Source organism: Dermacentor albipictus, chromosome 1 (assembly GCF_038994185.2).
Source record: "Dermacentor albipictus isolate Rhodes 1998 colony chromosome 1, USDA_Dalb.pri_finalv2, whole genome shotgun sequence".
NCBI lineage: Eukaryota > Metazoa > Arthropoda > Arachnida > Ixodida > Ixodidae > Dermacentor > Dermacentor albipictus.
Window position 1 is genome coordinate 504,939,210 of NC_091821.1, and position 14,640 is coordinate 504,953,849.

General features: G+C 45.7%; 1 protein-coding gene and 2 long non-coding RNA genes across 7 annotated transcripts in view; 2 read left to right on the forward strand and 1 right to left on the reverse strand.

Annotated features, from left to right (window-relative positions):
• LOC139054892 (uncharacterized) overlaps positions 1–14,640 on the reverse strand; it is a 216,738-nt gene that overhangs the window by 138,532 nt on the left and 63,566 nt on the right. The gene's annotated exons all lie outside the window — the stretch shown is intronic.
• Positions 1–14,640, forward strand: part of LOC135907603 (high-affinity choline transporter 1-like) — a 294,531-nt gene that overhangs the window by 85,277 nt on the left and 194,614 nt on the right. For all 5 annotated transcript variants that reach the window (XM_070532592.1, XM_070532594.1, XM_070532593.1 and 2 more), the window contains 2 exons: positions 1,863–2,018; positions 7,229–7,377. In XM_070532592.1, the coding sequence (XP_070388693.1) occupies positions 1,863–2,018; positions 7,229–7,377 (305 nt within the window). The remainder of the gene's footprint in view (positions 1–1,862; positions 2,019–7,228; positions 7,378–14,640) is intronic.
• On the forward strand, positions 11,152–12,607 carry LOC139059914 (uncharacterized). Its single transcript, XR_011514498.1, has 2 exons — positions 11,152–11,261; positions 12,477–12,607. It is a non-coding gene; the product is annotated as an uncharacterized lncRNA (long non-coding RNA).

A 14,640-nucleotide genomic window follows, 5' to 3' on the forward strand; every position in this document is an offset into this window, starting at 1 on the left:
CATGCAAGTGCGCCGTAAATGGACGGGACGCACACTACTGAAAAAAAGGGGCTTTCATCCCATTTTTTAAAAGAAAAAAAAAACTTACGTAACCTAAGATCACCACGCAATAAAGCCTCACAGGGTCACGTCACATGTTGGGACAATGCGCTATAAGCTACAAACATATATTTGACCCAGCATCTACTACTGCTTCAGCTGGCCGCGCAAAACACAGGTGTTCTCTCTACCAGCCGGCAAGTTTCACTCACACTGCATGGTACGCTGTTATCACAAATCGATACTATTTTATTCGTGTTCGGAGACCTCATCCAACAAACGAGGTAGTCACAGCATATATTTACAAATAAGAATTTCAACTCCTGACAAAATAAACCACACAACTTATTCCGTAGCCGAACGGTACCCATGCTGTTATGATTGTCTTATCTTTCCTAACTACAGGTCTCTGCTGAACCACACTTTAGAATTGCAGTGAGAACGCTGCAGTATAGTCACGTTCGTAAACCAACTTTCCCAAACCCACAAATGATCTCTGAGGCTGATTGTAGGCTCCAACACGCGCGCACACACCGCGCTGTAGTCCGTCCGCCTCAGCGCCAGCAGAAACTCCTACCATGCCAACTTAGATGACTTCAATGCGTCTCGCAGAACTGTTTCCCATTTGTAAGACATTAGGTCATACGAAATAGACCATGGAGGAACGAAAAGAAGCCCCAGAATCTCCGGAAGCGCATACCTAGCGAACAACACGAAGCGCACGCCCCAGCCTGCATGCAGACTTCCCATAGATGCGCCACTGCCTACGCAATATGGTATTACCCCCCCCCCCCCGCGAAAAGATCTATAAGCTAGCTATTATTATAGCATAGTAAAAATGCGAGATGGGAGCAACTTTGCTTCTAGCATGTATAGTGACCATGTCCGCTAGCATGTAGCCCAGGGCTATCTTTTATAGCGGAAATATTTAAAAAGGTTGAATATTCTTTAGCAATGAAACGAGCTGCCTCGTTTCACACAAAGATTCCAATGTAATGATGAGGTGCCGCTGGTGGGGACTCCAAATGCAAGACGCGTACTCTAGTTTCAAACCTACGATGTGGGTATAGGAGACAAGCTTGGTGCTGTGGTAACCAAGACGCATTCCGGGACTGTTGAAACAGATTGTTATTTATGTTTTAGCCATCATATTGCCAAAATATGTTATTCCAGGAAATTTCTTGGCAGAGGATGACGTCTACATATTTGAAGTTGTCTACAGTGTGCAGAGTAGCGTTGGTTATGGCATGCAACTACAATTATATTCTACTGCGAGCGCTCGGCTGCAATAGCTTAGTTGTCTTTTTTGTCAATTTTCACCAGCTAGTTGCCGCACAGTGTCTTAATGGCATACAATCTTGAGATTGCTTGCGTCCAATGGTGAATAGGGCAGTATGTTTTGCATTTGTCAGAAAAAGCCTGATTAAAAAAGGCTGTTCATTATGTATATAATTTATATCAAATGGGGACGTTGGCACACGCTGCAGGAACGAAAACCTAATGCGCTCCCCGCTAATTCCTATTCTAGGAAGGCTGGACAACGCGTGGCATATACGACAATACTCGTGCGTCACTGCGTATTTATTGGCTATTTACAAGGCCTGCAAGGCGCGCTAGAGCAGCACTGCAACCTACTTGTGACACGCGTGGTCGGCACTCTCGCGAAACGGTTCAGAAAGTGCAGCCAAACCGAAGAAGCCAAATGCTTCGCAAAACAGTGCTGATAACAAGTTCACTTCTCGCACTTCTCGCAGACAAAAGTAGCATATGTTGTAATTGGCGCAGCGTCCATATATTGTGATTTGCTCTCCACGACTCTGCAGGGGGCGCGTACTTCGCAGGCAGGCTCCAGGATAGTAACAGCATCACAATGCTGGACCCGTTCCAGCGCCGCTATGGCAAATGGATCAGCCTAATTTTGCTGCCGCCTGCCGTGTGTGGAGAGATGTTCTGGACGGCGGCTGTGTTCGCCGCACTAGGTGAGCCAACGTGTGTCAGTACAGTGCTTTCGCTGTTCAGATTTATGCAAGGCACATACAAGGCAGAATTCACATCAACCATTTTCCACACCGTGGTGCAGAGAACGTAAGGAACGTGCGCGCTTAACGCTATGATGTGTGCCTCGGTACGTGTATCCACCTAACCGTCACCTGACTTCGCAAAGAGAAGAGATGTTTGGGTTGCTACAGCTGTCTTATACTGAATGGCGATGTAGAACTGAACACACGTCTTCCTAAGCTTGCCCCTTCAGTGCGTAGAAATAAAGACGCTTTGGACAGTTACCGCATCACCCGCTCCACACTACAGGCCTCGGCTGACTCCCGATGGAACATACAGGGACCGTATTCTGAAACTTTCGCCTTCCGCTGTAGTTTCGCCGCCGCCATAGTCAGGTTCGATAAATCAAGCGAGTGCCTACCCGTCACGTCAGCGTGCACTACAAACACGCGCTCTGAAACGCTTCAAATCGCATGAGAGCGCACCGTGCGATTGTAGAGCGGCTCGGGTGTGTTGTTTTCTAGTGTAGTGGCCGAAGTACGGGTTCTGCGCACTGACTACGGCTGGCTACGGCCAAGCTAGGCGAAATAAATTTCAAAAGTTAGTGTGAAATGTTTAATTTTAAATGAAGCATTAAACGTCGCGAAACAACGCGTGTAAGGCGCCACCAAAAGGCTACTATAAACTACCACCTCTCATCTCTACTACACTCCACCACCAACGGAACGCCAAGCGACGTGTTCGTCTGTTCGGTACATGTCGAGAGCACCCATCGACCCCATGACGTTAAAGTGACGTAGGCCGGAACTACTAGATGGCGCTGTTTATTTTCCGGTTTTTATAAAACAGCCAAACCGCGCGCACCGTTGGCGGAGGAGTGGCGATAGTTTCGCGCAAGGCGCACATTTCAGAATACGGGCCCTGAACACTCCCGACATCGATGGCCAGTCAACCTCCGATGTGTTGTCGCACGTGCTCACTGGTAAAAACCAAGTGGCTCGTGACATTTCTGACATTAGGTTGTTCTAGCATTGCCTTAACTGGTCGTTCGAAGCTCCCTCGTGCCTTGACAAGAGATTGAAATCTCCAAAATTTGAGACGCCGATGCCATCCCGCGCATCAGCATATTCGTGCGAAAAATTACTGCCAATAACAAGTTGACTGAACGAATGTTCTACGAAAATCTGACGTATACTTGCACAAAAGCTACGTATCGAATACCCTCTGTCAATGACGCGTTTGGCGTGCTCGTCTCATCATTATAAAGAATTATTGAACTTCCTTCAGAAAACTATAATCCTCAAGTACATATCTTATACACTACAAAGAAATAATCCCTAATGGAAGTAAATGCCTCTGTCGCCTAGCGCATTCCCGAATGAGAGTTTAATATATTTCATTCATATGGAGTTTCAGTTAGCTCCTTTTCTCGCAAGAGTTTTTAAGGTGTTCAAATAGGAGTAAATATTACTTAATTTCTTGCAGGTGTTCTTTTTATAGGTGTTCCAGTTGAAGTGAATATTACCTCATTTCTGGTAGGGGCTTTTGGCTATACTAATTCGTGTAATTCGTAAGTGAATATTACTTCAGTTCTTGAAGGAGTTTTTAACCGTTCCATTTGGAGTGAATGTTACTTTCGTACTTCCAAGGGTTCTAGGGGTTTCATATTGAGCAAATATTACCCGCCGTGGTTGCGCAGTGGATATGGTGTTGGGCTGCTGAGCACGAAGTCGCGGAATCGAATCCCGGCCACGGCGGCCGCGTATCGATGGGGGCCAAAGCACCCGTGTGCTTAGATTTAGGTGCACATTAAAAAACCCCAGGTGGTTGAAATTTCCACTACGCCGTCCCTCATAATCAGAAAGTGGTTTTGGCACGTAAAAACCCATAATTTTTTGAGCAAATATTACTTCATTTCTGGAAAGCGTTCCTGAGGTGTTACAAGTGGAGTAAATTTACTTCTGCGTTTCTGAAGAGATTTTCTGGATATCTTGCTGCATAAATTTCACTTTTCTTCTGGCAATGAAATGAAGGCACAGCTTTCGTGCCGTGGCTTGAGGATACTTATTACTGGCCGATGAAATATTGCAAGTGCAATGGTCTGTGCCGGTAAGAACCTTTACCGCAAATTGTTTTGTTTGCCTCCTTTTCAGTTATATTTGCTTAGATTTTGAATTTATTTATTATACTTCACTGGAGATGATAAATGTTTAAGTATAGTAAGAGAATTTATCTACCCACCTAATTAGGCGCCCCGCTTTCTGGGCTAGGCAACTCGGTTCCATGACATAAATCGAAACGCGAACTCAGCGGAAATAAATCGCACGCATTAGCGTTTTCCCGTTCTCGAGAGCATGTGGCACTGATATGATTCCAGATTGCGCGACAAATTTTTTCCTCACGCCATTCACGGATGAAATTTTGGAGAGGAGTATATTCTCGCTTAGGTATTTCTCGTTAGCGTTTCAACGTACGTTGTGATCTAATGAAGAAGATAAAAGTCAGAGTTCGCAAAGCTGTCTGAAGTGTATTTTATTACCTGTAGGCATTACAACATCACAGGGGAGAAAAAGCATAGAGGAAAACACAGCATTCGAGGAAATTTAGGCGTAATAATAGCACGTTACCTGAAATGATAGATGTCGCTTAGCAACAATGTAAAGTATATGCCATCCATGAACAAGGCCAGAAGTCCAAATTATCGCATATTCAATGACTACATGAACACAAATACAACACAACGCACATGTACTGATGGGGGGAAGCGCTGAGTACATTGAATGACAGAACGATGAACAGCCAACTCAATTTAGTCACATCCAACTCAAAACAACAATTTAGTTACTACAGCTAACCAAATAAACTATCGCTCTTCTAACTTGGGGGGGACCACATTTACAACAGGAAACGTAATCATGGACGAAAGATTTTCTTTAAGAAAGATAAAGGAAACAGCCTATTGTGGCAGCCAACCTACAAACTTCTGCAAAGTGTTTTTACTCAATATGCTGAATTGTGAGAAGTCCGTAGATTATCCTGCATCTCAAAATCGGATGAAGTAGAAGTCTTCCTAAATCATTTTAGACTGCTTGACCGACGTTCAAGCTGGGCTCCCATTGACCGTACCGTATTTAGAGTGCCTGAATGGTCTCCTGCATGCCGGGAGAACGAGAACATGCAGGCACCGAAGTGACGATGTCCTTGCCGCATTTCGGTGGGATTAATGTCCACGAAACCTTTCAAACATGTGCCGGATTGACGAGAGGCGACGATTGTTCTCCGCCTCCGCAGCTTGCTTGCCGTGTCTCGCGTCACCTTGGAATCAGTCACGCTTCTTTGCCTACGTGCGCGTTAACTCATGTCAAAACCTCAGAAGCAAATGCATGCAAGCGCTGCTGCATCGCAAGTGATAGCAAAAGCTTACGCTTGAACGCTTTCACGGCTGAGCTTCCATGAAAAAGCAGCGACGCACACACACACACACGGCAAAACGCCGCGTGTTCATACACACGTCCACATATACTCAAGCTACATGCACTCGCACGCCTTCCTCCCGAAGACGCAGCCAATTAGAGACACGCAATTTTTTTCGTCGCAAAATCTGCCCGCTCGGTGTAGTATTCTCATGGTACGCTCAACTTGAATCGAGTTGCCAAAGAAAGTCACATTAAAGACACCTCAACCGCTCCGTGCGGCACGTAACCCGATTGCCGATACGTTGAGACTCCCCTGCTTCCCGCAGCATCACCCGCCATTCTCGCACAATATTATTCTTGCACGCTACGACCAAGGCGTCTATAAGAGCACAAGTAAACGGCACTACTGCTAATGCATGTACCACTAGCTATAGCTTAAAGAAGAAAAGAACTTCGACTTCATACAGGACGTGAGACGAAGTAAATAAATTAAATAAACTAGTAAATTGTAGGTAAATAAATAAAGTATGTCAAGGCACGCTGCGCACAGATGCGACCTTTTGCTACTATGTGTTTCATTCAGTTACTGCTTACCGCTCGTCCTGCCTACTACGTTTTCTCACGTCCCGTGTCGAGTCGCGGTTCTTTTCCTCTTTAAGCATACTGGACCAACTACGGCCCGAAGTTCCCCCCTCTTGAACTAGCTGTAGTTATCGCGCGCGAAAAATGGTTTCACCGAGCTTCATCTGAGGTGACTGATGCAAGGTTGGCTCAGCTGGACGAGGCTCGTCGCGCGTGCATGGCATGCCCGGCCAAGAAGAGGCGTCGATGGATGTTAGACCTAAAATGGCGTCTTTATAGCATCGTCGACGATGCGGTCGGAATCTCCGGTGAGTGCGGCATGCTGACGAAAACATCGAGATGTCGTTGCTGTGATATAGCGACGGCAAATGTTTGTAGAAACGACCGCTGATTATGGAAGGTAGCATCCATGAGTGGAAGTGCACAAAAGAAGAAACAATGGCAGAGCTGCAACGAACACCACTGTGCCTAGTTAATGCGACTGCCGCACTAACCTCTATTTGACTCCGTTCACATATGAGCTTAAAAAATAAAATTAAATTATGGAGTTTTACGTGCCAAAACCACTTTCTGATTATGAGGCACGCCGTAGTGGAGGACTCCGCAAATTCAGACCACTTGTGGTTCTTTATCGTGCACCTAAATCTAAGTACACGGGCATTTTCGCATTTCGCCCCCATCGAAATGCGGCCGCCGTAGATTTCTCGGGAGGAGAAAACCCCATTAACGACCAATTTTAGTACATCTACGAGTGTTGTGAATGAATTCACGTTCTTATATTGAATACGTTCTCGCTGACGAAGTAAAATTTGGTGACGAGGAGTTTAAATAGGTTATGCTTCGTATTTGATACGTGCACGCCGCCTGTGAGTTGCATTCACAGAGCACGGAGAAAATACGTTACACTCTATTTCAGGGGACAGCGTTGTACCACCAATACACTCTCTCGTGTACACGGCATTATATCAAGTCATTCCGTTCTTATACTCCGTCATTTGGTTAAGGAGGTAAAATCATGGTATTATGCTTTTTTACTTCACGGCAATAGAATAAATCTATAGAGCTATGGCGTTTCATTAGGTAATCAACCATAAATTCAGGCTTGTTTATGCTTACAGTGAATTGTGTGTTTTGATTCTATTATAATGATCACCTTTAATTTCCCCCCAATAAAATTGCACGTGTTCCCATAGGCTCGACGGTACAAGTCATTGTGGAACTGGACGCGAACGTGGCCATAATCGTCTCGGCATCAGTGACATTCTTCTACACAAGCCTCGGCGGGCTGTACTCGATCAGCCACACCGACGCCTTCCAGCTGACCATCGTAGGCCTTGGCCTGGTACGCCGGGCGCCGCTGTGCTGCGATGCGCGCAATTGCGCCGTGATTTTCCTCGCTTTTGTCATCTTGACGGGTCGTATTTCGGAAGCGAGTGTCCAGGACGAAGAAGTTCAGCTAATTAAAGCGAGGGAAAAAGCCTTCAAACCATGCGATAAAGAAATTCGCGAAAGGTTTGCGTATTAACACCACAATATTTATAAGACAGTCACTCTAAAACGGCTACCTTCAATATCCCTAGGCTGCTTGTATATGCAAGCTTAGTTGCTGCAGTGTGCAAAGTTTCATCGTGGTTATAAACCAATACAATAGATGGATGGCGGGAAAGAAAGGTCCGCTTTGGCGACTTGGTTCCCGGAACCATTCACTTCCATCCATTGAATGTAGGACAATCTTTGCTTGCTAACAAAACTGGCCAGATTGCGATATCAGAGGCTTTATTCACAAATCCAGCTTTCGAAAAAATTTCGCCGTATGATTAGTGTTAAAAAACGCGCATTCATAACCTTAAATTGCCCTTTATTGTGGCTTCATTACAGGATGCTGTACGCCTCCCAGCTAGCGCTGGTTTGCATTAGAGCCCGGAGTGTTTATTTCTGACCAATGCGACAGAGGGAACTTTACGTAGCATTCGCAGCACATAGCCTACGTCTCCCACAGCTAGAACGCTACAATCACTTGCGGCTACATTTTTTGTCGCGTTCAATGTTTCCTCCATAACACTCGGCAATATTGTACGGGATTACACGGTGTTTTCCAGATCCTCTAAATAATGAATATTGTCACGTGGTGGTGACGTTGAAGAACACAGTAGCAAAACTGTGAACGACAAAAATAACTTTTATTGGGCGAACCTGTGCCCAGAAAACAGGTTACACTTATAGCACAACGATAACGGCGAACACGGTCGGTGATCGTCGAAAATCTGATCAGCGGGTGGAGCGCGTCGACTTTTATACAGCAGTCATCGAATGTTCCAGGCTAATCGCTTGGACCCGCCTGTCTTCCACAAAGTTTTGCACCATTCGCGTCACGCGATGAAATCAGATAACATAAGGTTCGGCGACAACTGACAGTTGATAGAAGCATCGATATCTTTCCAGAAACTTCGGATACATGCAAGCGCGTTCCGCGCTGTGCGTGAACATTTGTTAGGCGGCGAAACGTGTCCTCCGATAACCACAAGTACACGTGTCAATATTCCATTTATTTGTGCTGATCTCAATCTAAGATAAGCCTTAAAGTAATGCTCGATGGCCTCGTGGCAACGCCTTGTTCCACTCTTGCTAAGGAACTGCCAATGAAAACTATTTTTCTTTTTCGAGGCAATACGGTACTTCCAGTGTTTAATATAATTCACTTAAACTGCTGACTTTCAATATATTACGGTGAAACTCCGCCGCGAATCGACACTGTAGTGAATCTATTCTAATCAAGTCGCATACAAACCCGCAAGGCCTAAAAAGGTCATGGAAGGCAAAAATTGTAATTCTCCCAACTGTTGGACAAAACTGCAAAGGAAACGAAGCGGGTTTCTTGGTAAGCTTCACAGTTGAAGAAAAATTTGTCCTGGTCCGGGGTTCATCCTTGTCCTCTTCCGGCTTTTCTTTGTAGCTCTCTGGTGCTACGGTCGGGTGGACAATAATATTTCCATTTCATGACAGATATACGAGCACACAAAAATGTGATACTTCCCCTAAACTCAGTACTTGCGGCATAGATTGGAACACAGTCACGATGATCACGCTTTGTTGAGTCGCACAGCACCGCACACCTGAGGCAAATGTGTACCGGAGCGTGCATGTATAATTATTACCCAACCTATTGACAAGGAAACTCACAACGGAATAGAATGCCGTACGGCCTAAAGGCCAAACATTGAGTGTTACCACCGACACCCTCCCTCCTTTTCTAAGACGGTGACCGGGTTAGAGAACGGCATCCGACAACTAGACTCCAGTGTAGAAGAACAAGTGCGACTGAAAGTAACCCGCATAATTAACTTTACCTACAACCGCCAACAAGAAAACCTGTATTCAGATGAAATGAAAGCGCTGACCGAGAAACCAGCAAAAAGACACAAGCATAGTAATCCTACCGACAGACAAAGGCAACTGCAGCGTTTTACTGAATACAGGCGACTACGAGAGGAAGACATCAACCTTGTTAAACTCCGGAGAATGCGAGAGGCTAACGAAGGACCCAACCACAGCAATACAATCACTCTTAGACAACACGCTAGCAGAATTATAACGGAACACGTCAGGTTTTCGAAGCCTTTACTTCCAATGATTATGCAGGAGTGGGTCAGCTGCAACAACCTACGGCCTCCCCAAAATGTACAAATCCGTAGTGCCCCTGCAGCCAAGAGTAGAATTCTCACGCTCCCCAGTGTGATCACTGTGAAAGTACCTACAACAGATTATTTCACCGCTAGCCAGGAAGACATCGAGTTACGTACGCAACACGGAGGTCTTTGCGAGCTGACAGCGAATCTTCGACTAGAGGACGATAAATGGCTAGTCGGAATCGACGTGATATCCCTCTTCACTAGCATACCCGCACAGCTTCCCGTAGCCACGACTCGACACGCCCTAGGACACTACAGTACATTCACAGAGAGAACCCCAACCCCCTTCAGTGTAAACGAAATATGTCGCCTCCAGAAAATCAAATATGCATTTTTCTTTTAAAGGCGAATAATACAGCCAGATTAAAGGAGCACTAATGGGGGCTTCAATATCAGTTACTGTAGCCAACATCACTAGGGAAAACGTCGAAGAGAGTGCCCTCAACACGTTTAAACTGAAACCTAAGGTCTGTCTCCGATGCGTAGACGATTGTTTCCTTGTTATAAATACATCACAAGTCACCAATCTACACAGCCACCTAAACTACATATAACCAGATATTCAGTCCAATTTTGAACGCGAAAAAGGTGGATCCCTTCCATTCCTTGATTTGCGAATTGACTGAACAGGACACTCTTTCAATTTCTCAGAGTACCGCAAACCAACACTTACAGGCTGCTACGTACATTATAATTCAAATCACCCGGCAATCCACAAAAAGTCAGTAGTGAATAATTTAATAAATGGAGCCTTGCACGGTGGAATCTGACAGAAGGAAAAGGAAAAAAAAGACGTTTACACCGAACTCCGAAAGAACGGCTACCCAAATCATTTCATCGAGCAGTAAACAAGATATTGACACGTGTACTTATCGTTATCGGGCGACCACGTTTGGACACCTAGCAAATGTTATCGCGCAGCGCAGGACGCGCCTGCATGTAAAAGAAGTTTGTGAAATGTTATCGATGGTTCCGCCCCCGCCTTTCACCGCAACTTGTGTAATCTGATTGCATGTATGCGCGACGCGAATACTGCAGAACTTTGTGGAAGACACGCGGGTCCCATCGGTTAATCTGGAACATTCGACTGCTGATCTATAAAAGCCGACGCGCTTGACTCGCTGATCAGACATAGAGAAAGAAATTCAACAAGAGGGGACACTCTTCAAAAACTGGCAACAGGAAACACGTCACGCCTAGTTTCAACAACAACCGTTAGTTGACGCGAGCATCAGAAAAAAAAGAATGTGAAATAAACTTCCAGACAACGTTTAATTTTTTTTATTCCTTCCCACTAAAAGTGAAAAAGTTTTGCGTGTGAATGAACTTATACTTTGCAACTTTTTGTTGCGTTGCCTAGCAACAAGCTAGCGGCACGCCAGACACGCGTGCATACGTCATTCGCCAGACAAGCCGCAGGAGTGAACGTGGACGGTCGTACGTGCGAAGTTTATTGGGCTCTCGGCCTTCTCTATGCTTCTCTTGCGTGTCGTCTGCATTTCGACATGGCACCACTGCACTACTGGACTACGGCAAGGTGAGAAATTGTGTTTGACAGTGTGCGGCTCATTTTAATCACAATTAGGCTTAGTTCGAGTGGCGCAGTTAGCGAAAAACAGCACCGCCGTCCTGGCGCAGTTAACTTGAGTTAATGCCTCGTCCTGGGAGATGTTTGCGACGCTTTTTATGAGCCCCAACATTACTGTAACTTATTTCGGTAGTTTTTGGGCACGCTTGCCGCGCCTGGCTTATTGACGCAGTAAGCGAAAACCCGCTCGGCCGTGCGACGCATTTGCGCTTGTGCATGCCTGTACTACGTCGTAGCGCCTAAGACAAGTTTTCGCGCATTCTGTGGCCCCCAACATTATTGTAACTAACGTCGTTATATTTGGGGTAGTTTAGAAGCACGGTTGCCGCGCCCGGCTTATTGACGCAGTTAGCGAAAAGCAGCTCGGCTGTGTGCCGCAGTTAGTTTCGCGTGTACTGAATCTTACTAGTAGAAGTTCGTGAAGCATTCTCTGACCCGAAGAAGTATTGTAATTTATTTGGTAACTTTTTGGGATATCTTGAGGCTTGCTCGCCGCGCCTGGGGTTCTGAAGCTGTTAGCAAAAAAGCAAGCTGGCCATAGCGAGTTAGTTTTGCGTGTACTGAATTTTAGTGGGACAAGTTTGTGACGCATTTTATAGCCCTGCAACAACATATACCTTATTTCGGTACTCACGCTTCTCGAAAACGCGACGAGCGATTGCCGAGAGTGATAACACGGGAGTGTTGCATGCGCCGGCAGGACGCGTAAAAGATAACACGGAGGAGCTCAAGAACATGACATTTATGTATTCTGAGCGACTGAAAACAGGCTTTGCACCCACGAGTCTGACTTGAGTGTGATTACAAGGCATTCTGCGAGCGTGTAACATAATCTGGCTGAGCCTGTGTTGTAGCCACCTTTGTGTACTTGGCGTACCATCGTGTCGACTGAGGCCAAGTTGTTTTGGAAACGCGCAGTCACCCGTGTATTTGTGCACTTAAAGTGCAGGAAATAACGCCCGGGAAAGGAGGGGTGCCTGAAAATCGGATGTTCTGATTTTATGGCATTGTTTGGGAGGAGTCTTTGCTGCGAAATGTACCTAAAAGTGAATTTATCTGTAATGCCGCTCATTCACCACTTACGAACGTTTCGCCTCTACACGCAATACTCCTGTTAGGTCAATATACTGAAATGATACATGCTTGTAATTTACTTTCTTTCAGCTGATGGAATCCGGTAGAGCATCGTACGGCAACGACTGCTGCTTACCTGGTGCCACAACTTTGGATGAATGCAGAAGAAGCCCGGAACGAGCATTTATATAGAGCAAAATAAACATTTCATCATTTCAGAAGACTTCTTTCATTTTCTTTATGAAATTGCAGCTGACAGATTCGGCGCAGTCTTGTAAAGGTCAATCGCAATCATTTCTACTTAATAATGAAACGATTCCACGCCAAGGCAACGCGAGGTTCAGCAGAAGTGGGGAAAAAAAACAAAATGCCGTGCCGAGCAGCGGAGCCCGCGCGGCGTGTACCAACTGGTGTTCAAAACGCGCGCGCCCAAAACCGAAACCGGAAGGAGTCAACAACATTCGCTTGGTGCGCTACAGTCAATTCGGCCGCTGGGCTCTATGGGAGTGTCCGCTCTTGTTGAAATTTCTTTCTCTATGGATCAGATTTTGCGACGATCGCCGACTGTGTTCGCCCCTCTCGTTGTGCTGTAAGTGTAGCCTGTTTTGTGGGCACAGGTTCGTCCAATAAAATCTAGTTTTGCCTTTCACAGTATTGCTACTGTGTTCTTAACGTCACCACCACGTGACAATATGAACCGCGAAAACAGTCCTTGTACTCCCCACTTAGACCTTCCCGGGAGCGAACAGCTATCCCCTACGTAAAAGGCACCTGTCAATTCATCAGCAGAATTTTAAAGGCATAAAGGTCACACAGAAACCAATTAACACAATCAACCGTCTCCTCCTAAAACCCAAGCACCATCCACCAAGGGAAGGAGCTCAGGGGGTCGTCTACAAGATCAAATGTTCCTACAGTCAAGAAGCATACATTCGCGAAACGAAGCATTTGACCGAAAGAATAAAACAACGCAAGAACGGTGTCAGAACGCAACCACAGCAATTCTGGACATCGCCTTTAGTTGACAGCTTTTGCACCACGATGCGTACGGACCTCCAAGATTAAAAATTCGCCCAATGACACACGCAGTGTACTGGACGAAAACAAAATTCACGTTCAAAAAAAAAAAAAAAAAACAGGCTCAAGCCAACAGCTTTCACAGCCGAGTGCGAATCGCGAACGGCTGATCTGATAACCACCACGCGTTGAAGACGAGCGGCCGGCTCTGAATCAGCCGGTTTGCTGCAATTGATATCCATCTAGAGGCCCAGTCGCACTTCGAGAAAGCGGGCGCATAATCTCGAAAACGCGGCCTGCACATCCGTCTTCTTGAATAGAACTAATAAAGCCCCATGTTTGTCTTCTTGAATAAAACTCTAGCCGTTCCAGGTTTTCTTCAAGTAATGAACTAGAAAATATGCTCATTCTCAAATTACAAACAAGCGTGTTGATATCATAAGAAGCCAACAAACACTGACACCAAGGACAACATAGGGGAAATTACTTGTGCCTAATAAAGGAAATAAAGAAACGATAAATGAATGGATATGAATGTAGATGAAAAACAACTTGCCGCAGGTGGGAACCGAACCCACAACCTCGGCATTTCGCGTGCTATGGTTCTACCAATTGAGCTACCGCGGCGCCGTTTCCACATCCACCTTCTTGGGTATTTGTGCTTCCTAGTAGAACCCTGGCAGTGCTAGCCAGCGCCACCATTCACAAACATTGGGGGCGGATGTGGAACATCCTTTCTGCCGCAGGCATCACAAGAACGTGATATTTTTTTTTTTGAGGGGGGGGGGGGGGGGAAGGCAACCACTCAATAAACCCACGCATGCTATCTGAAGGCATCAATGTTGCCGGATTCGAGACTCTCGTTATGTAATGAATGAGACGAAAGGAGGTTCACCGAGGGGCCCGATATTTTTATAGTTCATATCATAAGAAGCCAACAAACACTGACACCAAGAACAACATAGGGGAAATTACTTGTGCCTAATAAAGGAAATAAAGAAACGATAAATTACTGGAAATGAAAGTGGATGAAAAAACAACTTGCCGTAGGTGGGAACCGAACCCAAAGCCTTCGCATTTCGCATCGCACACGAGATGCGATGGTTGTGGGTTCGGTTCCCACCTGCGGCAAGTTGTTTTTTGAAGGTGACGAAATTCCAGAATGCTTAAAAACTGCATTTGTTGTACCACTACGCAAGTCAGAGAAGAAAGATAGTATTGAATGCTATCGGCTGAT